General features: G+C 41.1%; 2 protein-coding genes across 5 annotated transcripts in view; both read right to left on the bottom strand.

The window, feature by feature from the left end:
- Positions 1-21744, bottom strand: part of LOC135472751 (CD5 antigen-like) — a 72664-nt gene extending 50920 nt beyond the window's left edge. Inside the window, exons 1-3 of the mRNA XM_064752413.1 lie at positions 21532-21744; positions 21285-21421; positions 20215-20380 (exon numbers count right to left, since the gene is read on the bottom strand). Of these exons, the coding sequence (XP_064608483.1) occupies positions 20215-20228 (14 nt within the window). The 5' untranslated portion in view covers positions 20229-20380; positions 21285-21421; positions 21532-21744. The remainder of the gene's footprint in view (positions 1-20214; positions 20381-21284; positions 21422-21531) is intronic.
- On the bottom strand, positions 1353-18946 carry LOC135473063 (scavenger receptor cysteine-rich type 1 protein M160-like). 4 transcript variants are annotated; one of them, XR_010444576.1, is made up of 11 exons: positions 18795-18946; positions 17210-17372; positions 16865-17031; positions 15378-15525; positions 14478-14659; positions 12754-12907; positions 11464-11639; positions 8134-8202; positions 5115-5297; positions 3354-3429; positions 1353-2301 (listed from the first exon to the last, which is right to left on the bottom strand). XR_010444576.1 is itself a non-coding variant. In XM_064752858.1 (11 exons), exons 1-11 carry the CDS (start codon positions 18919-18921, stop codon positions 2203-2205), a joined length of 1548 nt encoding a protein of 515 aa, XP_064608928.1. In that variant the 5' UTR covers positions 18922-18946; the 3' UTR covers positions 1353-2202. The 4 variants fall into 4 exon arrangements, 2 of the variants coding, with proteins under 2 accessions (XP_064608928.1, XP_064608929.1); XM_064752858.1 differs by having other exon boundaries at positions 3354-3433; XM_064752859.1 differs by having other exon boundaries at positions 1353-2298; positions 3354-3433.
- Positions 21745-24310: the final 2566 nt, after the last annotated feature.

The following is a 24310-nucleotide window of genomic DNA, read 5'->3' as shown; positions in this document are numbered from 1 at the left end:
AGAAAGGTGAGATTCCTGAGAAACCCATAAACCTTTTAGCAAATTATACTTTTAAACTTTAGCACGTGTGAGGTATACAGTTGTACGCCATATTGCTGGAAATAAAGTGGTCAACGAACGTAAGACCGCGCCGACAGACCCATGTATATGTACGCCTTTACCTAAGCCCACATCGCCTGTACCACTTGACCTAGCATTCCCATACTATATATGCAAACAACTTTTTTTCTTACCGCTCAGAGTTCTTTGTCATCTCTTAAAATAAAGCTTCATTAAATTAGCATACAAGAAATACTAGTAACCCAAAATTTTCAAAAATATCCCATGGATCTGATTCGATCCGACACTAATGCTTTCGAGCAGAACAAGAAAAATCTGAAATGTCACACACGAAGTAAATGCTTCGGATTACTGGCAAACTTATCTAAAAAAAGGTGATTACAGTACGTTGAGTTTTAACTCCACCAGAACATGATGCTTCAGTTTAACCATTGTCATTCTTGGTGTATAGTGAAAAGCGGTTGAAACAGGTTTTGCAAATTTATTGACTCACGTACATTAGTACGCTTGAAATGAAGTAGTACTCCCTATTGAGTACAGATATGCTTCCAGAGCTTTCCACCCACTGAAATAAAAGCTCTATTCCACAAAGCCAATTCCAAAACTTTTATCAAGATCAGCTAAACCATAAAGTTACTTGTAATACATTGCTCTATTCCGATGAGTTGACTTATATTTAACAGAAGACTTACAGACTCATGTACAACTGATATTTCTAAATTCAAACTCACAAACTTCACCAGACTGCCTGGGCACATGGACTGCTTAATGGCACTTTCACGGACAGTGAGTGAAGAGCTGCCGTTAGAATGACTCATGACATCACATTTGATTGATAAGAAACAATTATAATCCTTACACCATTTAAAGGCACGATGTACGATCAAAGACATAATTTTTATGTGGTCAGTAGTACATCATGGCGTGTAATCGACAACATTTTGAACTAACCTGTTAAAAAAAAGTACCTCAGATGCAAGCAAGGGTCGCTCCCTGACATCACCCAAGCACTAAACTGTCCCCACACTAACCCAGTTACTGCGCGCGACCTGACGTCACAGCAGCCAGACGATAGCGAAGCGATAGTTTCGCTGTGTACAACTTATTTTGAGAGTACGGAGATCCACTCTTCAGGTGAAGTGACATGCATTTACTTTGCTAATTGACGCAAAAATTTAGGATACTTTGATGCATGTGCATATGGTGTTGCTTGATCATTTTTTGGCACAACGCAACCAGACGGGCACTTGCAAATCGGGTTACACAATAACACAGGATGCAGTCACAGATAGCACTCATATAAGGCATTTATCTGATATAAATGTAAACAAAGCATCTACTGAAGTGTACCCTATAAATATTTCTTTAGTTCTCATTAGTTAGATTGACCATTGGTCTTGTTATTTCTTTGATAACTGTGGAAAATTAAAACCATCGAAATCTCCGTTGTAGATCATGACGTCACTCCGCGCTCATGAATATCAATTAGCTGATATGTTCGATTTTTGTTGGTAAATGATTTCATGTATTTTGCCGTGGAAAAATATGCTGCACTGAATTTATGAGAAATCTGTAGACCTGGGTTAGCATGTTTACAAAGTTGGAATAGCATAAGTAGTCTTATATTGTGTATTATTGTATTATGTTTGTAATTTTACTTACCGAACGTTTCCGACGTTAGTTGTTTTAATGTGTTTGTATTAAGGTTGTGTAGTACACTGACATAGTGTTTATTTCATCAGTTTGATCATGGGTGATACGATCATTAATGCTATTTTATTTCTATTGCTATTTTTACAGAACGCATGCCTATTCAAGAGAATACAGTGTTTGTTAAGAAAAAATCTCCGTAGTAGTTGTTAACTGCATTCCTTTCCGACCATAACCTCTATACAAAGGATAGGTTAAGTTAATTAATCAAACATTATATGTACATCTGCAGTATTTATCAGTTCGCCCGGACAACGTTTACACCCACTTAGCAACTGCCCCCTCCCCCTCTGCCAATTCTGCATAATTCACAGATATAAAAAAATTTTCAAACAAACCCTAAAACAAAACAAAAAAGGACCCTGAATTACATGAATGTTAGCACTAATCTTGATTCGACCAGACTTGACACGCGATAATAATGTGACTATTTTAAGAAAGTGGAGGCGTAGATTTCGATGCTCTGTCTTTCCCATACAAGTCAGAGTAGGAGGGTGGGGCATCTGTTTTCTGGAAAATCAGGGACACCTGCTGAAAAACACAACAAGAGAAAGAAATATCAAATCAAGTGAAATGTCCATAACCTACAGTAAGGTGTTTGTTTGCCGAGTTGCTTGCAGTTCATCGCCTTTTTAACATGCATAGAGAGTAAAGCCAAAGCAGCGACGACTTATGGCAAATGGTCACAGTGAAAAAAAGTAAGCAGTGAAATATGGCCTCTTGATAATTTACCCTCGGTAGGGTCTATTTTAACCGACATATGACACATTACCCACTCACAACTGGACGGCCCCAGGTATGACACATTACCCACTCACAATTCTCGAACACATATGACACTTTATCACAGTACAGCGACACAAAATATAACACCCTATACCCAGTCTCAATACAGGAACACAAAATATAACACCCTTTACCCAGTCACAGTACAGCGACATAAAATATGTCCTTGATATGACACATTACCCAGTCACAATTCACAGGCCCCAGGTATGACACATTACCCACTCACAATTCTCGAACACGACATATGGCATCTTATCACAGTACATCGACACAAAATATAACACCCTATAACCAGTCTCAGTACAGGGACACTAAATATAACACCCTATACCCAGTCACAGTACAGCGACATAAAATATAACACCCTATACCTAGTCTCAGTACAGCGACTCGGGCCAGGCCAGTATTTGGTCTCTTGTTTAGCGGCTCGCGTCACATTAGTAAATTGCATGAACGAGACAGAAGCTACGACATCTACACAGTGGCTAATCAGCTGTCAAGCCATCTTCGGTTTAAGTTCCCGGTGATGGCGGAGAGTGGTTAGGAGTGGCATACCTCGCTAATGTACCACGCCCCACTCCTTCCAGTGATGTAAATAATACTTATGGAGCATATTAACCATCTGATAAATAAAATAAAACTGCACAACCCTTTTTCGCTGAAAAAAGATACCAATCTTATGACTTGTTGGTATTTTGTATTAAAGATTTGAATATTTATGAAATATATGACAAAGTCCATAAGGCAAATGAAGTTGTATAAAAGAGGTTCTCAGAGCAAAAAATCTAACTAACCGTTTGGTCTGGAGTTTCGGCTGGAGAGTGGCCGGTACTTGGCGTATACTGGGCTGCTACTGCACTACTTTCATCTCTTCCTTAAAACAAAAATTTACACACTGAGTAAAGATACATGTATTATAAGAGTATCATCCTAACTCATTTGTTACTGTATTAGCCATTCTGAATTGAAAGAAATATAAAATAAATTGGAAATATTTTGGCCTAAACAATAAAGGCGAAGTTACAATTAATTTCAAGTGTACACATGTTAACCAATACTCTCGCATACATGTATAAGATTTATTTATTTATTTATTTGATTGGTGTTTTACGCCGTCCTCAAGGATATTTCACTTATACGACGGCGGCCAGTATTATGGTGGGTGGAAACCGGCCATAGTCCGGGGGAAACCCACGACCATCCGCAGGTTGCTGGCAGACCTTCCCACGTACGGTCGGAGACGAAGCCAGCATGAGCTTGACTTGAACTCACAGCGACCGCATTGGTGAGAAACTCCTTTGTCATTACGCTGCACCATGTATAAAATGACTTAAAGTGACATGGTCGCCCAAGTATTAGGTATTTTTGCGTTATTACAGAATGACATGAGTATCGGATATTTTCTCAAGAAGTAAAAGTTACAAGCTTTTCATTAATTCCACACCCAACATTGTATACGTTAAGTGAATGTTTAAAAATAACAAAAAAAAAAAAAAAAAAACCCGGAAAGCTGAAAATTCTGCCAAAATATTTAAATGAGGCGCTGTCAATTCATTCGAAACGGATCACGCGCACGGCGCTCAGTAAACTTCATATGTAAACAAACATAGCTGATTACACGAGTAAAAGAAGGACTTGCGGCTGCTCGTGACCAAAACGAGCTCGACAGTATGACAAGCAAGTCTAGAGCTGTAATTGGTGGTCAGTTGGAGCAGCAGAATACATTGAAGAAACTAAAGGGTTTCACGGACTATGAAGATGTCGCAAAACTACTGCTTGACAGGTGGGTGCAAATGTTGTTGTTGTTGTGGGCACGGGGTGTTAAACTTGGAACAGACACACGTTTCTGACTCTTAGTTTAATGAGAAGATTATTCGTAACCTTTTCTCAATGTTGTTTAAGCTGTTGTACTCTGTATGTATCTACGAGTACGTCGACTGATCGAAAGTCGGTATCATAGGGAACTTTCCGAACGCTGCGCATATGCTTTGGGTCCTTCCGGTGGAATATTAATGACGCAAAATGGCCCGCCGTCTTTGTGTTGAACTCGAGTAACGGCAGGACTTCTCCGTGCTCGTACAAGCTACATACTCAATTTATATTTTTTATTTCAGCGTGAGTGATTTAGTTTATGAACCAACTTTAAAACTTCGTTACGATGTCGCAACGTAACGTGAGTTCAAAAATCCAAATTTTGAGCGACCTTGTCACTGTAATGGGAAAGTGACTCACAATGGCCATTTTCAGCGATAGGTGTACTGTAGTAGGGCTAAGTATTTACGACCAGTTCTGCGCAATGAAAGGATTTAATTTGCCATCTCTCCTGAAGTTAGTAATACCATATACCTGTGATTTCGTGTAAACTATTCAAAACATCTGCAGAACTTCCTTAGCCACGTGAAGAGACTTACTGTTTGTATTATTTTGGATATTACATGTACATACATATTTTTCGTACCATTTTCCATGCGTTTGATATCTGGTAAGGACCTTCCTACGATAATATGTGACTGTGACGGATGTCAATGCGGACATGCCAGTGACAAAAACCTTACCTGGAGAGGAAGCCCATTTGTTGAATTTCTTTTTCACACAGCATCCTCCAATTGCCAAGAGTATGGCCCCGACTACAGAAAGAATTCCACTTACAAGGCGTACGGTGTTCACTCGAAAAATATAAGTAGATGATAGAACGACCAAGGTGAAAATCATGAAAGGATCGAAACGTATAGTCTTAGCTGGAAATATACAAACAGAAGAAACAAGGATCAACATGAAAAACAAGAAAGGTTTAAAACTTGCAGGGTTTCGTGGAAAGATACGAATGGAAGAAACAAGGGATAATGTGAAGAGCATTGGAAGAGATAAGCGTGCTGTATTTATTGAAAATACATACAAATCAGACAACAGTCAAGGTTACAGCATAAATATTCGAACAGCAAGGTGTTGTGTTTGCCAAAATTATACAAATATATGAGACATTACCATCGTCATAAAAAGCGCAAGGCGTGCAATGCTTGCCACAATCATGCATATAAATGAGTCACTGCCTTCATCACAGAAAGCGCAAGGGGTCCACTGTGTGCAAAAACCATACAAATAAACCGAACAAGAGTCACTTCGATAATCACTGAATGCGTAAGGCGTGCACTCTTTGCCAAAACCACGCACACAAATGAGACAAGGGTCACTGTGATCAGCACAGAAAGCGCAAGGCGTGCACTGTTTGCAAAAACCATACAAATAAACCGAACAAGAGTCACTTCGATAATCACAGAGTGCGTAAGGCGTGCACTCTTTGCCAAAGCCACGCACACAAATGAGACCAGGGTCACTGTGATCAGCACAGAAAGCGCAAGGCGTGCACTCTTTGCAAAAGCCATACAATTAAACCAGACGAGTCACTGCGATAATCACAGAATGCACAAGGCGTGCAGTCTTTGCCAAAACCACTCACACAAATGAGACAAAGGTCACTGCGATCATCAAAGAAAGCGCAAGGCGTGCAGTGCTCGCAAAAAACCATGTACAAAGATGAAATAAGAGTCACTGCGATCATCTCAGAAAGCGCAAGGCGTGCAGTGCCACAACCATGCACACAGATGCATGAAACAAGAGTCACTGCGAACGGTATACTGAAAGGGCAAAGCGTGCAATGTTTGCATAAACCATACACACATATGAGACAAGCGTCAATGTGCAGCTTAGGATGAACAAAGAATGCATGGTTTAACAAAACAATAAATCAGATAAGACAAGAGTCGGTGCGAACATCACAGTTGGAGCAGGGAGTGCAGTGTTTGACAAAAAGTATAAAAGCAGATGAGACAAGAGTAACTGCGAACATCACAGTTGGAGCAAGGAGTGCAGTGTTTGACAAAAAGTATAAAAGCAGATGAGACAAAGAGTCAGTGCGAACATCACAGATGGAGGAAGGCATGCAATGTTTGACAAAAAGTATGAAAACAGATGAGACAAGAGTCAGTGCAAACATCACAGTTGGAGCAAGGAGTGCAATGTTTGACAAAAAGTATATAAGCAGATGACACAAGAGTCTGCGAACATCACAGTTGGAGCAAGGAGTGCAATGTTTGATAAAAAGTATAAAAGCAGGTGACACAAGAGTCAGTGCGAACATCACAGTTGGAGCAAGGAGTGCAGTGTTTGAAAAAGGTATAAAAGCAGATGACACAAGAATCAGTGCCAACGACACAGAAGGAATAAGGTGTGCAGTGCTTGACAAAGCAATGAAAACCGATGAGAGTGCCACGAACATATCAGCAGACGAGACATATTAGGATAAACAGGAAGAATAAAGAAGCAGGAATGTTTTAGTGTTTCCCGAAAACTAACAGATAGGAAAAAGGACAGGTGTAGAGTACATACTCCTTACAGCGCATGCGTCACTCTCTAAACTTTCGCTTTACATGACTGCCACCACTAGACAAATTTGACCATTGGAGTCGCGCGTAAGCTTGTTTAGGCTTAGCCTCATTACGTTGGTCCTCTTGTGGAAGTATTTAATTAGCATTCATCAATAAAATTGTTTTAGGTTTTGCTTAGAATCATGTTATACATACTCTAGATAAAGAGAATGCATGTGTATAAAGTATTATTACAGGCACAGGTTGAGACGTATTGTGTGAGTTTTCTGACATCACTCCCTGCCTCATCACCGTGACACCAGCGACCTAGGCGTTCTTCAATATTTCTGTCCACAATTTACTACTGATGGCAGTGATGTAAAGCATTACAAAAAAAAAAACAAAAAAAAAAAAACAAAAAGGAATCAATGCGTCGAAACAGAAACAGATCATATATCCAACGTGGTGATCTCATTCAACGCGATGAATATACAGCTCCTAACCAGGGTAAAGCCATGAAAACGGGCGCATTTCTTGTATTATTCAGCAGGGTATTGTGTTTGTGTCCTTTTTGGAATTGACCTTGCGATTATTGACCTGGAACGTCCATATTGGTTGACGGATACCTGTTTCGACGCATGGATTACAAAGCTGTGTGACTTCATATGGAAAAAAATCACTGATTCACTGACCACACTGACACCTCATGCAAGTCATACTCGAACACCATCTAGTCACATTTGGCAAATGGCGCATTAATGCGCTGCTAAAATATTTTATAAATTTGACATTTGTCTGAATCTGATATCATATAATATGATCTAATCTATTCTAATTTAATCTTATATCAACATGAATTTATTCGTCGTAAACAATGCTGGTGCAGTGCACACTGAAAATAATTGCCATATCTTTCAAAGAATGTAACTGGGATGCTTCTCCTGATAGTGTACTACAAATATATCGGGTTACACAAATTTTTAATATTTACCACTGCATTTCCTTGGGTCATCGATAATGCACCCAACAAGAACGAGGTGCATGAAATTAACCATATATGTATGTATACTTGGAGCTTTACGTCATACTTAAAACTCGTTCATTCATTATTACGGGTTTACGGGTCATAATTACAGGTTTAATTATTCCGTATAGAAAATCGAAGGACGGGCATCAAGATTCATTCCTGTATAGTTAAGTGATGTCTTACCTCCGCCTGACGTGGGATTCTTCTTGCTTGCAACGGTTGTAGAAGCTGGTTTATATTTCTTAAAAAGATCTAGAGAGGAAGACAAGGAAAATTCATAATTTTGGACATATAGTTACAAATCCAGTTTATGCACGGCGCAAGAGCTTCATTAACTTTTTAACGTAAAACTGGTTTCTTTATACCCTGACCCTTGGAGACCAATGAAAACATAATATTTATACTTATCACAGAAAGCGCAAGGCGTGCAGTGTTTGTAAAAAACATACAAATATATCAGACAAGACTCATTGCGATAATCACAGAAAGCGCAAGGCGTACAGTGTTTGTAAAAAACATACAAATATATCAGACAAGACTCACTGCGATAATCACAGAAAGCGCAAGACGTACAGTGTTTGCCAAAACCATGCACACAGATGAAACAAAAGTCACAGCGATCATCTCAGAAGTGCAAGATCTTTTGATTTAGACTTAATGCCCTAACCGATCTCCAGCCGGTCGCCCCCTACGACTCAGCGGGTGACGTAATTGATAGCCAACAGAAGGATGGCTGGGCTAAACAACTTGGGAATTTGTATCAAAAGGATGTTAATTTCGACTTGGATTCCAGCTGACAGAAGCAAATACAGGAAAACTGCTGTACCAATTGTGTGGCGTATATCAGATCCCCACGAATGATGATTAGCTGATTAACAATTTGTTCTATCAAGCCTGTTTCACGAGCACCTGCTGTCTGGGTTGTTGTTGTTCTTCAATAGTAGGGAAAAGCATAAGTAACAGCCTCTTTTCAGTTTCACCCGAGCCTGATGGCTTAAGACCCATTTGCACCTGATGCCTCAATCAACACCACCATCAAGGTTGTGGCTGTGTATTGACAAAACACACGCTAAACGCGTGTAACAAGGTGTCAGTTAGTATTCAACCATTTTAAAGACATTCAAAGCGGCACATTCAAACTAAAAAATCTTTCACTGGTTGAAAACGCAACCGCATCAGACGAGCTGCCACAAAAATAGGTTTGTTTCTACACTTACTGGTAATGGTCTTGATGTGGTCGTGACTAATAATGGGCAGCGTGAATAGTAACAGAGAATAAAAGAGGTTTTGTCCCTCGCCCCAGTGGTTGATGCCGGCAGTAGCGTCCAAAGCCAACACACCGCTAGCCTGGGGACAAGGCAATTTAAGAATTCTACATCTGCGTGGAATACTATCTCAGAATCCCCACAGCAGGGGCTCCACCCACGTGTTACACACGCCTTGACAGTCCACACAGTACGACCAGTCACAGTATACACTGTGACTACGTGGTGTACAGGCCCTTGATAGTCCACACAACACCGGCTGTCAAGGTGGACACAGACCCCCATTACAACTTCCGTTTTTTGGGAGGGACGAATGTAATTCTGTGTATTTTAGGGTGTAAAGTCTTTTTGTCCTGCCAGCCTGCCGTTTTTGGTGTACAGATGCAGGCTTGGTATCAAAATGATAGAAACTGTCTACGCTTTGGGCAGGTATGAGTTGTACTGATGAAAGTCTGAAATTCTGGGCGAGATGACACAAGGAGATTGGTGGTGATGAGGCTGCGAGTAACGTCCCCATGGCGTTGGTAGGCATCCCTCCCAGCTGCCTGCATAGAAAGGTCCAGATTTTGATGATCAACCTATGTCAAGATTTTAATGGCTTCTTTCTCACAGGCTCGGTGAGGTATACACCAAAGCTTATTGGCCACGGAATGTTTGGAGCTGAGCTATAGCACTAAAGATTAACATTGTCGCTTATGGAAAATTAATGGGGGTCTGTGGCCAGGTATACACTGAGCCCACGTGGTGTACATGCCTGGACAGTCCACACAGTACAGGCTGCCAAGGTATACACTGTACCCACCTGTTGTACATACATTGACAGTCCATACAATACAGACTGCCAAGGTATACATTGTGTCCACGTGGTGTATATGCCTTGACAGTCCACACAGCATGGGCAGCCAAGGTATACACAGTGCCCAGGAGTTGTACATACCTTGATAGTCCACACAGCGTGGGCAGTCAGAACATACACTGTACGCACGTGGTGTACATGCCACAGGGCATGGGCAGTCAAGGTATACACTATGCCCACGTTGTGTACATACCTTGACAGTCCACACAGCATGGGCAGTCAAGGTATACACTGCACCCACGTGGTGTACATGCCTTGGCAGTCCACACAATACGGGCAGTCAGGATATACTCTGTACCCACGTGGTGTACGTATCTTGACAGTCCACACAGTACGAGCACATAGGGTATACACTGTACCCACGTGGTGTACATGGCCTGACAGTCCACACAATACGGGCAGTCAGGGTATACTCTGTACCCACGTGGTGTACGTGTCTTGACAGTCCACACAGTACGAGCACATAGGGTATACACTGTACCCACGTGGTGTACATGTCTGGACAGTCCACACAGTACGGGCAGTCAGGGTGTACACAGTGCCCACGTGGTGTACATGCCTTGCCAGTCCACACAGTACGAGCACATAGTGGTGTACATGTCTGGACAGTCCACACAGTGCGGGCAGTAGGGTATACACTGTACCCACGTGCTGTACATGCCTTGACATTCCACACAGTACGAGCACATAGTGGTGTACAAATCTGGACAGTCCACATAGTGCGGGCAGTCAGGGTATACACTGTACCCACGTGGTGTACATGTCTGGACAGTGCACACAGTACGAGCACATAAGGTATACACTGTACCCACGTTGTGTACATGTCTGGACAGTAATAGTAACTACGTGGTGTACATGCCTTGGCAATCAGGGCAGTCAGGGCATACACTGTAACCACGTGATGTACATGCCTTGACAGTCCAAACAGCACTGGCGATAAAGGTATACACTGTACTCATGTGGTGAACAAGACTTGACAGTCCACACAGCCCGGGCAGTCAAGATATACAGTGAGTCCACGTGGTGTACATGCCTTGACAGTCGATACAATACGAACATTCAAGGTATGCAGTGTGTCCACGTGGCGAAGAAGCCTTGATAGTCCACGCACCACGGGCAGGCAGGGTATATACTGTACCCACGCGATGTACGTACCTTGACAGTCCACACAGTACGGGCAATGAGGGTGTACAGTGTGCCCACGTGGTGTATATGTCTTGACAGTCCACACAGTACGGGCAGTCAAGGTATACAGTGTGTCCACGTGATGTACATGCCTTGACAGTCCACCCTGTACGGGCTTTCATGCAATTGATATACTGTGCCTTGGTACTGTGATAAACCCTGATGATAAAACTGCTCAGGTATGATGTCTTCACTGAGTATACATACCCGTGTAATCTTGACATTGCAAAAAAGCATCTCTCCGAGGATCACAGTCTGATGTGTTGATAGGATAGTGCCTACACTGGATAATGTGTGACTCTCCACCCTTACATTTTAAATAATTCAACCAAATAGGACTCGTCGCTGGATCACCGAAAGAATTGATGAGTGTCGCGTCTGTACTGAAACACACACATATTTATACACATAATAACAAACCATACAACTCATAGTACCCAAGGAAAAGTTGTCACTCACAAGTATTGTGAAAGTAATACTGTTAACAAAAGTAAAATAAAAAATAAAACAAAAAAGCATTGGCGAAATACCTACTAGAAAATACACTTTTGAGTACATTATATCTTTTAGAGGTTTTTTTTTCTTTCTATGAATTGAATGCAGTCAAAGTCTGAGTTGGTTTTTATGGACAACTTTTGCTGTGAAAGACGTCCCAAAGTTTTGCTGTGAAGTACATCTCAAAGTTTTGCTGTGAAAGACGTCCCAAAGCTTTCCTGTGAGAGATGTACCAAAGTTTTGGCCTGAAAGATGTTTCAAATGTTTGAAGTGAAAAACGTCCCAACTGTTTGACGAGAAAGACGTTCCAAAGTTTTGCTGTGAAAGATGTCTCTAAGTTTTGGCGTAAAAGATGTTCCTCCTAAAATTTTGGTGTGAAAGAAGTGTCAAATGTTTTGCGTGAAACACGTCCCCAACTTTTTTCAGCCGTACCGGTATTTAAGATTGTAATAGCGCGCCAATATGTCCATATTACAACCTAGTGAATTGGAATAGAGCTAGAGGGTGCGCTAGTTATTGGCAATTTTTTTAAAACAATTACTCAGATAACGAAAATTTTGGCAAGAAAATGAGTACCCAAATTGAATCAAATTTAGCAAAGGCGGCTTCAGATCTTAGCTTTTTCCACTTTCTTTTTTGGAGCGAAACATCTATCTTTCCTTTCCAAGACAGCATGGGTCTGATCTTGTAAGGATGATGCAGTTTCAAACTTATAGCCATATACGATTAAATTGAATTCAACAATTCTGGAAATATAACACACACAAAGTTACTGCCTGATATACAACGTCAAAATACTAACGAGGTGGGAAACATTATGACATTAACATTAGAAAAAATAGACGAAACGGCTGAAATTGGTCATACTAAAGCTATGTACTACAATTCAATTCAATATCACCAGTCGGTTTGAAAAAGGACAAAATCGGTGATCATTTCTACTAAGTTTCAATTCAATGAGATGAATAGTCCGCAAAATTACAATGAAAGGTATGCACTTACTAGGGCAGACCCAATTGTCGACAGGCTACTTCAGCTGACTTTGCAGAGAAGTAGTAGCGGCACACAGTTCCCCACTGACCATCATAGAAAAGCTCCAGTCGCCCTGTCGTATTGTCCGCTCCACCAGCCAAACGTATCGGCACGTCAAGTTCCTCTAGCAGAAGCGAGAAAACAAATGTGACAAAGCTGATGTTGAGAAGGGGTAACCATGGCATGGCAGCTACATGTAACTCGACCCCTGATTTACCTCCTCTACAGTCTCTTTCTGATAAACTAATGGTGGATCTTGTTACCACCTCAAACGTTTTTGCCGACGTTGGTTTACTGATAAATCAAGCACAGATTTAGATGAAATGTTTGCACAGCTTGGCCCAAGCACCAATGCACTACACTCCAACATAGCACATAAATCATTTTTGTCTTTCAAATGTAAGAGTGCCCCGGGGCGTTTGTGGCCTAGTAGTTAGCGTGCTAGAGCAGCAGAATGACCCAAGAACTTCCCACCAATGCGGTCGCTGTGAGTTCAAGTCCAGCTCATGTTGTACATGGGAAAGTCGGTCAGCAACCTGCAGACGGTCGTGGTTTTTTTCCGGAACTGCCCGGATTCCTGTCAGTCGGCACACTTGCAAGCCTGTCTTATTTTAAATCCGCCGTATTTTCCTAACAAACTTTTCAAAAAGCTTAGTTTCAGTTCACTATTTTAGTTTTTCAAATCCTTCACAGTTCTCGTCAAGTTCTCATGTAGAGTCAGTCATGTTGCTACAACTTTAAACAGGGTCACATGACGTAAACAGTAATGATATTTTGAACGTGTGTATGTATGTATGCTCGGGGTTTAATGTCGTAATTAACAATTTTTCATATGAAGACAAAGAGTCATTAAGTGTGTGTACATATATTGTGTCTTCTTCAGGCAAGGCGAGTCCCTGTCACCAAGTGCTGCCGCCACCGAAGAATCATGTCGAAGACACCGGACATAACACCCCACTCAACACATTATACTGACACCGGGCCAACTAGTCCTGTTTCCTTGCTCTAACTTCTCAGTGCTGAGCACCAAGCCAGGCAGCAGCAAGTATTTATAGCATATTTATAGTCTTTGTATGACCCGACCTGGGTTTGATCCCGTTTTGATTATCATTAGCTCCCAAGCATATCGGCCATTCCATGGATTCTCTGATAACTGGTTCACGAAACTGTTGTAACGGAGGATAAGGCTATATTGATCAGTGGTTGACTGAGCAAAAGATTGAATAGATATGCCGCTGATATTATGAGTGTCATCTTCCCAGTGCTAAGCCCACTAAGTTGATTAAGCAATGGGCATTTGTCAGGGCGATTGTCAAATACTCGGGCAAGGACGGCGCTTCCATCCGTCCATAAACCTAGAACCTCCGTGACCTAGCATGACAATAGTGCAATGACCCACGAACGTCTCATCAATGCCGTCGCGGTGAATTCAAGTTCACTTCATGATGGCTTCCTCTCTTGCGGAACTTGCGGATTATCGTGGGTTTCCTCCTGCCTCTGCTCGGTTTCCTTCTACTATGATGCTGGCTGCCGTCGTATAAAATATTCTTGAGTACGGCGTAAAACACCAATCAACTAAATAAATCAAATCCATCCATAAACCTAATCGCTGCCACCATAGAAAATAATAAGTCTTTATTCAGCACGACGTTAAACTAGATCAAGTAAACAAATGCATAACCTGGTATACTTACCAAGACTCTTACACGAGACGATCACATCTGCTTCATGTGAACACATGTCGTTGTGTTCGAATTTGTAGCTACAATCTTTGAACGAGCCTTCATCCCCAGAACAATAGGCGGATGTCAGCCATATCGGCTGCTTAGGATCCGCCTGCCCAATGTCTTTCGTTGGCCAAACAAGTGGCACGGCACTGTCAACAGAATGCGACTCATGCTTCACGCCGTGCCTGGAGTATTTTTGCAAAACTGTGACACTTAAAATATATAAATGCAGCAAATTCACTACGTTGTTATGTTAAAAAGACATATATGTGTCCATAAAACATACACTTAACAACAACAGAGCAAAGCTCGGCGTACGGTGCACAAGCGCTAATGTCACATTTGCAGTAGCAACTTATCGAGGACAAGTTCATGGAAATGATCACAACTTTTTCTCACTTGATGCAAATTGGACATAGGCAATTTACATATATATACATATCTTAAAAAGTAAAAAACAGGTGAAAATACATTGAATTTCTGCAGTGGGCTTTTTGGGCCATATCCAATAAAGGTTAAAACTCACTGACATCACGTGCTTTAACAATTATTATATTTCCACATTAAATTCAAACATAGATATAATAGAACAAAACTGCTATACTACAGTATATTTATACTCAATGTAGAAATATGGAAATCAAAGCCCATTTAGTCTGAAAATAATCGGCGACATCATTAGGCTTCAGTTTGTTCAACGTTGTCACAAGTCTTCCGTCAATCTTAATTTTTACCCGTTTCAATTTAAAAATATGTAAACATAAGATCATCTAAAGCATGTTTGGAATCACTTCGAAATTGTCTTTTAGATGATGATGATTGTTTTTAAGCAACCGACCCTAAAAATTTAATAAGAAAACATCTCACTTGTCAAAACCCAGTTGTCTGCAAATTACTTTGGCGCCCCGATCATAAAAGCTGTTATCACATACTGTCCCCCAGATGCCCGCTATTTTGACCTCCAGTCGGCCTGTATGGTTTTCACCTCCGACAAGACGCACCTGATAACCTGGATCTGAAATTATATACACAATCACATTTAACACTTTTATTTCTTTATTTGATTGGTGTTTTACCCCGTGCTCAAGAATATTACTTAAACACTTTAAAAGTGTATTCTGCCATATTTGAGTATAATTCCATTTTAGATATGAACACTTTATTGACAGCACCATCCATTATATTTATTTACTTTATTGGAGTTTTTACGTAGTCAAGAATATCTCAGTTATACGACGGGGGTGAATGTCATGGGGGAAGGGGAAGGGAACCGGGCAGTTTCAGGTGGAAAACTACGACCACCTTCAGGTTGCTGAAGGACCTTTCTGCACAGGAAGCCGGCTTTGATCTGGACTTGAACTCTTAGGGGCCGCATTGATGACAGGGCCCTGTGTCACTAACTATTAGGCCATGGAGTCCTCACCGCCCTTCGCCGAAACAGTATGTTTATTTATTTATTTGATTGGTGTTTTACCCGGTACTCAAGAATATTTCACTTATACGACGGCGGCTAGTATTATGGTGGGAGGAAACCCACGGCCATCTGCAGGTTGTTGAAAAAGCTTCCCAAGTGCCATCCAATATAAGAGAGGTTGATAAATGTGTTTGCAATATTATATGTCCAAACACTATCTGACGGGATGATAGTATATGTACTAGTTGTAATGATGAACTGAAGTCTTATTAGAATTAGAGGGACCGATAAAAGTCCTTTTTGTATTTCCCACGAACATGAGAGAGATTTTCAGGGGTCGACAGTCGTTGTATTATTAGAGATTTTGACAAAAACACAGTAATGGTTAACTATCAGGGTTAATGGAAGTTCATGTAATGAGAGAAGGATTGATAAACAAAAGGCATTGGACCAAGAGAGACTAACATATTTGCCAAATTTCTCGCAGATTCGGTGCCCATTCAGTATAACATCTTACTGCTTTCAGCGATACAATTTGGTTCATCCACACTCTCTCATTTCTAGCTGACTTCAATCGTGTTTTAACGAAGCTTTCAAAATCATTTTTGTCATATCACGTCGCTTACATCAATCATACACGAAATGTGTTATCGCGCACTTTGCCCCAGATGACCAATATTTTAATAATATAGATCTGTAATTATATACACATTCTGGACTTGCTAGCTTTATCCTGTCTAACGACCTAAATTCCTCTCAAACCTAATGCCCTTTTCACATGACATTTTATTGCTTCCATACAGCGATACTTTTTTCATCCACATCCTATCATTTCCGGTCAGCTTCCGTTGTGTTCCAGATAAGCTTTCAATATTATTTCGCCATATAGCGTCGCTTACACCAGTCATGCAATTCATTTAGTACGTCGCATATAACTTACCATCTGAGCACACAATTCCAAATGTAGCATCACAAGGGCCAGATTTCTGAGGTATCTGACACTCCAACAAGTTATTCTCCTGTCCAGTGCAGCGTACTTCCAAGGTGATATTGGGAATAGTCTGTGCTGGATACTTGACATTTGCTGGCAACATCCGTGCGAAAGAACTTGAAAAAGATTATATCAACGAGAGAAATTACAATCAATATTTCACGTCATTGTGCAAACCTAATTAAGGCTGTGAGCTGTCGGCAAACGTTTTCAGCTAACCATTTAAAATGTTCTTGATGAAAGGTTTTTAGAAGAAAGACAACTATCTACGAGAATTTTGTGCGATGTTTATACCTAGGCAGCCCCATTTGCCGGCATGCCACGATGGCCGTTTTATTAGATATCTTTCCACACTGAGCGTTCCATTGTCCGGCAATCTTCAGATCAAGACGGCCGTTTGGGGATGTGAAATTCCGTCCATCGCTGATTCGCGGAGTGTAATCATCGTTCCGCCTACCTACAACAAAACAATCCCAAGATGACTAATTTTCTTCATCAGACGTTCACGTTGTTTAAAAAAATAATTGCTCTGGCTCGGACTTTTGTCAATTGCTACCCTGAGGAATTTACAAACTGCGTGTGCCACTGACTTACACTGTTCCTTACCAAGTGCTGTGTGAGGCGTACATATACCATGATGTAACCACATATACACAGTAAGATTTATTCAAACGGGATTAAAGGCTAGCCACGTTTGCTGACCGCACCTTGATACTCCAACAAAAACGGGGCCTCCGTGGCTCAGCTGGTTAGCGCGCTAGCGCAGCGTAATGACCCAGGAGTCTCTCGCCAATGCGGTCGCTGTGAGTTCAAGTCCAGCTCATGCTGGCTTCCTTCTCTGGCCGTACGTGGGAAGGTCTGACAACAACCTGCGGATAGTCATGGGTTTCCCCGGGCTGTGCCCGGTTTCCACCCACCATAATGCTGGCCGCCGTCGTATAAATGAAATATTCTTGAGTACGGTGTAAAACACCAATCAAATCAAACTAAATCCAACAGAACCAGTATATACGCCAACGATCAATCCAGCTAAAGTCCAGCTAAACCAGCAAAGACGATCGTTGTTTTTCAGTACGCAAATGGCTGAACAAGACCCCTCTACTTCACAAAATGCGGACGCACCAATATGATTGGACCAACAACAGGCGATATATTTTACTTCAGATTTGGACGGCTACTAGATCGGGGTCGGTGAGATAAAACAAGACATTCTTTTAACCGCAGTAACGCGCGGCAATTTGCCAACTATCATGCTGTCGTCGCTCTTGCGGTTTTACCTCTTATGCTTCATGTTACAAGCACGTGAAGCCTTCTTCACTATCAAAGACATACGACTCAAATATTACATTTTATTGTATGTGTTTAAGAAGTTCTGCGACAGAATGGTTCTAATAGCTACATGTTACAAGTAGGGTAATTTAAAGTATTTGCAAACAATTCAGCTGCTCTTTGAATCGAGAAAAGAGCATACCCTTGCAATTTTGCTGTTAAGCAGTTTGTACACATGCAGCGTACCTCTTGTTGCATATGTTCCTTACATTTTGCACGCATCCTAAGTCAAGAGAAGGTAAATCAGAAAATGACGTACAGTGCAAAGTTCAGTATTCCACCATTTCAGCCGGTATAGCAGATTTCAAAGGCATCGCCAACATCATACCACTTTATCCCAACTTCATCCCAGAAAACATATAGACAAAAAAATCTTGCCTACAACTGAACATAATCCGAAATCACACCACATGCATTATCGTAATACGACACATGATTGGCTACCTGGTTTCGTTGGGCAGCATGTAATATGAATATACCATTGTTCTCAGGTCTTAATACTGCTATGTATGGATTTAATGGGATTACGATAATACTACACATAGCTTACATTCCACACCAGCGCTCTCTTTGCAGACTTCAAAGGGAAAGCCCAAGATCATGTGGAAACAGTCTATAAGGCGGGATTCGTTGCCTTGGCATTTAATGAACGTTAGGGTTACGTTTCCGACACCCATTTCGCCCACAAAATACAAGTGAGCCAGGGATCTGCAGAAAGACAGAAACCAATTAGTTACAAACAATGACAATGAGTCTAAAATTCTTACTGACGAGAGACTTGGGCAGTTGTCGAGTCGCATGGAATATACCTTTAACCTTACATTCATTCACTGAAGGATGGCGTTGAACGTCATTGTGGAAATTGTTCTCTGCAAGTCACATTGTATCTAGTAAAAGTACAAGATTGTCAACTACTAAATTATTCCCCCGCCGCCTGACCGGTTTCCTCCCAACATAATGCTGGCCGCCGTCGTGAAATATTCCTGAATAAAGGTTGAAACATCAATCGAAAAAATAAATAAAGTAAATTACGGAATCATGAAGAGGGAAAGCATTTTAAATTTTGATCAATTAACCCTTACGTGCAAAACTCGGAAATCCCGTAAAATTATGGCTGTGTTCTGTGCAAGCTGCATTATATCAAGTTATACATGAACTTTGTCAGTTAATAAATTATACTTTCAGGCAGTTTGTTAACGCTATTTGCGTAAGATGGGGCCTGTGTGGCCGAGTGGTTGGCGTGCTACCCCAGCACAATTGCCCAGGAGCCTCTCACCTATGGGGTCCAGCTCATGCTGGCTTCCTCTCCAGTCGTAAGTGGAAAGTCTGCTAGCAGCCTGTGGATGGTCGTGGCTTTTCTATGGGCTCTGCCCGGTTTCCTCCAATCATAATGCTGGCCACTGTCGTATATAATCTTAAGTACGGGCGTAAAACACCAATCAAATAAATAAATAAATTTGCGTACAAAGTCATAATATCCATAAATCAGGCAGCCCTGCATATTGGTCCATGAAGTAACGCTTAAATTTAATTGTTAAGTACGACGATAAAAGAATCGTCTGTTTTTATATATTCGGTCATCAGGTATCTGGAAGACTGCTACGAATTTCTTGGCTCTGCTGTATGACATTGGCTCACAGAATGAGCGCAAAGATAAGTGTTTGTAAAAAAAAGACACTAAAAAGAAAAACACGGAAAAAAACCTCCTAAGCTATCGCATATTCTGGTAAGGAACACTAACATGGTTTCAGTGACACTTTCGGTCGCTTTCACCATCCCTGTTAGATTTGCTTGTTAACATTGTTTTCGGATAAGTGTATTTTAAGCTGGACAGGAACTTAACAGCGACTGCATTAGTGAGAGGCTCTTGGGTCATTGCGAGGCGCTGGTGTTCCAACTCCTTTGGACACGGAGGCCCCAATTTAATTGTAAGCAGCTCTGTAACAACCTACACTGTAAAACTAACTTACTCGTTAAATCCCATTTGCCTGCATACAACTTTGGCATTCAATAAACTAAAAGTTTTTCACATGATTGTCCCCCATTCTCCGTTCCTCATCATCTCCAGTCTCCCACGTCTCTCGTCCGGCCCTCCTGTCAGGCGTAAACTTAGGTCACGTGATTCTGGGGCTGGACCTGACTTGCACAAAACCAGCCAGAGAGACATTAAATGTATTTAAATCTAGGCGTCAAAACTGACAATTCGTTCCGAATCAACAATCGCAAAAACAACATCTGGCACAAACCAAGAAAGAACCAAGCAGTCAACAGTTTTCAATGATGTTGGAACGACCCAAGGTATTGTTCTGTGAGACTGAACAAGGTGAGTATCCAAACCATGTAACATGCTAGTTTGGAAGCCTTCGTTAATCAAACATGCATTTCAGTTGTGCTTTAACTGCAACTGTTCATATATCCAACGTGGCCTCACTGTCCCTAAAGATTTATTACGGTTTTGAGTAAATTCTCAGTTTCTGTGAGGGGATATTTAATATAACAAATACTGCAAATAAAAAAACTTCACATTGCTTAATATTTTCTACTCATCGGAATTATGGGTTTCATACAGTAAATTACGTATGTGCGCAAAAGGAAATCTACCTTTCTCGCAATCATCTTTCTCGTGGTATCAACAAAGAGCGTGCCCGTCCAATAAACTACTGCCACAGAATGTCCAATGTCTAGTGCTAGAGCCCACACTGTTAATGCGATCTAACATGAGGCATAGTCATTGTCCTTATAGCAATGATGCTACTTGAACAAGTCTGACCCAGAGAATGTTTATACAGAGGAAAATCCTGGACACCCAATACACTTTTAATCAACCAGCCCAAAACAATCTGCGATGATTCAGTATCCATTTATGTTCTGGGTGTCCCATCATTCTGCTCTGGGAAAATAGACCAAGACTGTAATTACCATATGTGGACACTCTGCTGTGTAGGACTGGGTAGATGATATCACCCACTTTTGTATATATTACTTAACACTGTATATAACACTAAACACAGAACTACACTCCTAATCAGGGCATACTTACAATAGATAAACATAGCTCGGTTTGTTTTGCACTCTGACCCGAGACTGAAAGTACAACTTGTCTGGTTTGGACATTTCGCCTTCATAAACGATGCGTCTGGGGGCAGACGTTGACCATACTCTAACTCGGCGTACGACCTGTTCAATGAAAAACATAACACAAAACAAATTATATAAAATCATTTTAACTGTTAAGCATGGTTTTAAACAAAAACATTCCTGATAATTGTGTGGGACAAAACACTCACACAGTCAGCCCAAGTCTAGCCTGGCAAATCCAGTTGGCAATTTTCTGTTCCTTGTCACCAAAAGACAAACTCGAATTGGAGCACACCGGATACCACGTGGGATCCGACGAGGACAAGCGTACTTCAACCTGCCCCCAACGTTCCTTCAGCCCTCTAATCCTCATCAACTGATCCGCAGACTGGTGATGGACAATTGCATTCGAGAAATCTGCGTGACCTTGCGGGAAACAAAAGATAAAAGGTTATTAGCTTCGTCAAATGTCATTATATTCATACTCATGAGAATAGTTTCATTTTAAAACGGATTTCAGTACAGACAGAAGAGTTGATGTCAAACACTAACAAAGTAACAAATCTAATTCTAGTTAGTCTTAGTTTCCAAAAATGGACGCCAACCGACATAAACAAAAATGATGTTAAAAGAATTCACTTGAATTCGTATACATGTATAGTTTCAGCTACTACTTATTTCTATCATAATCGTAACTACGCACAATTGGCGTTTTCACAGTTTTATTTGGAAGAAGCAAATATGTTCACAAATCGTACACTCATGAGAAGAAGATTCTACTGACTTAACACAAAAGGTTATTATTAAACATGGGAAACAGGAAAATGACTATTTATTTGGTCAAAGCATCAATAAACACAGATTTATGTGAGCTAATCTGTCTATATCAAACAATTTATTAATTCATTTATTTGATTGGTGTTTTTCGCCGTACTCAAAAATATTTCACTTATAGGACGGCGGCCAGCATTATGGTGGGAGGAAACCCAGCAGAGCCTCGGGGAAACCCACGACCATCCGCAGGTTACTGTCAGACCTTCCCACTTACCTGTGGTCAGTAAACGGAGGACGACTACCAAGACGGTCTGCACCGCAATCAATAGCCCCGCCATTTCTGTACAAATACAACCACATTTTTATGTTATTGGTTCACGTCAGATGGATTAATCTGATTGGCATGCAATGATTGTTTTGATTAAATATACAGCAGACAGCACTACGCATGCAGTTAGAAGTCGCGGCAATTGCAGCTGCATGCCAAAGGTCAGTGACCTTTACTTCTAACAGGGTTCGCACGCCTGACTGCCAAGAAAATTCAAAGACTTTTCAAGTACTTTCAAGTACTTAAAATACAAATTCAAGTAGGCAAACGACAGTCACAATCTCCGCTTTCGCGTATAAACTGCGACAACATACGCAGCTTGAATACTTGTTTAGGTCATTTCGTAAGCGTGGTACAGCCATGCCGTGGCATTCGACCGGTGCGCAGCCTTGTGTTGGTGCCATAACCTTCAGTCGGTCCAGACATCACTGATAATCAGACAACCCATCATTGATTCTTATAAATTTTCCACTGTCCGTCAGAATAAAAAGCGCAGCTTAAAATATTTCCACAATACGCACGTGTTCGTAAACAGCGCCATTCTCAGTCCAGGGCGGACTTGCCCATACTGGAAACATCTATACTTCGGAGACACAATCGGCAATACGCCCGATTGACACTGCTGGCGTCGCGTATAAGCCAGTCCGTGAAATCTGGGAACTGCAGCCATTCATCGCTAAAACGATAGTGGCCTGGCATCTCTAATGCTTTTTTTCACGCACAAAATCACTCTCAATGACTACAGCACAAGATCTTACCGTCAAACCAAAAAATGGCTATTCAAGTGCTTTCCAGTTCTTGAATTACCAAAATAAAACTCAAGTACTTTCAAGGTTTTCAAGGACCCGTGCGAACCCTGTTCTACGTTTAGCTGTTAGTTTGTTGTGCAATGATATGCCTTTTAAAAAAAGCAATAATTTAACTATTCAATTGATTGATACCTTCCACTTGGCGTTCAGTTTTATAGGTGGATGAAAACCGAGTACTAGATACTAGGTAAGACGTCGGCTTTTGGATGTTATACCGATCAATTTCCTACCTGTTCGGATAATCACAAAAGAAGGCAATGGTTTATGTAAAACCACCTAGGACCCAACGAGAGCAACAAGATTCACAATGATTTCGCCCAAGGCCGGGAAAACCAATAAAATGAACGAGAGACAAATCTGTAGAATGATGATATGCGAGTCATCTCCGGTTACACCAGCAGCTTATTTCTGTTAATACCTTGCAAAAATCTGATGTGACACATTTACTTTTATAGGCATTTGATGATTAGCCTCCCAAAATCACAATTGAAAACAAACTGAAGAAACAGTACTCAGCTGAGTGTGTAAAATGCAGTCGCATCACTTCCTGGCACCTTATGTTCTCTCACCAAGAATTTCAAAATTTCAACTCATACCTGCCTAAAGTTTACACATTTTCCATTATTTTCTTACCAAGGATGCACTTATGCACAACAAAGGGCCATCGACCAGCGAAAAAAAGACTTTACACTGTAATACACACGCTAACTTTACATCACTGCAAGGACTACACAAGCTTGACTTTTTCAAGGTTCGACGCACGCAAGCTTGCTTAGGCTTAGTTTCACCACTGGTGTCCATACACAGGACTATAATCAGCATTGATCAATATCAAATAAGAATCGTGTTCTGTATACTTTAGATAAAATGAATGCATGTGTATCAAGTATTAATACAAACAAGGCACAGCTTTTGTGTTTTACATGTGCAACTGGATTGCCTCATCTTTATGAAGCCAGTGACACTTGCTCAACTGCTGTTGTTTCATTTGATGAGATATTCTTAGGCAGAGGTAATAAATTGTAAACTGCTGGGGTGAGCCCAGTCACTTGGGAATTCTTCCTTCAGAAGCACCAC

This window comes from Liolophura sinensis, chromosome 8 (assembly GCF_032854445.1).
Source record: "Liolophura sinensis isolate JHLJ2023 chromosome 8, CUHK_Ljap_v2, whole genome shotgun sequence".
Classification (NCBI taxonomy): Eukaryota; Metazoa; Mollusca; class Polyplacophora; order Chitonida; family Chitonidae; genus Liolophura; species Liolophura sinensis.
This window is presented reverse-complemented; position numbering and strand designations above follow the sequence as displayed.

Excerpts from the sequence above, each read along its gene's own strand:
- LOC135473063 (XM_064752858.1), bottom strand. The coding sequence starts at position 18,921 with ATGGGTGTCGGAAACGTAACCCTAACGTTCATTAAATGCCAAGGCAAC. Across the intron at positions 17,373-18,794 it reads AGAGAGCGCTGGTGTGGAAT|GTAGGCGGAACGATGATTAC; the intron begins GTAAGCTATGTG and ends GTTTTGTTGTAG. Across the intron at positions 17,032-17,209 it reads CGGCAAATGGGGCTGCCTAG|TTCTTTCGCACGGATGTTGC; the intron begins GTATAAACATCG and ends ATCTTTTTCAAG.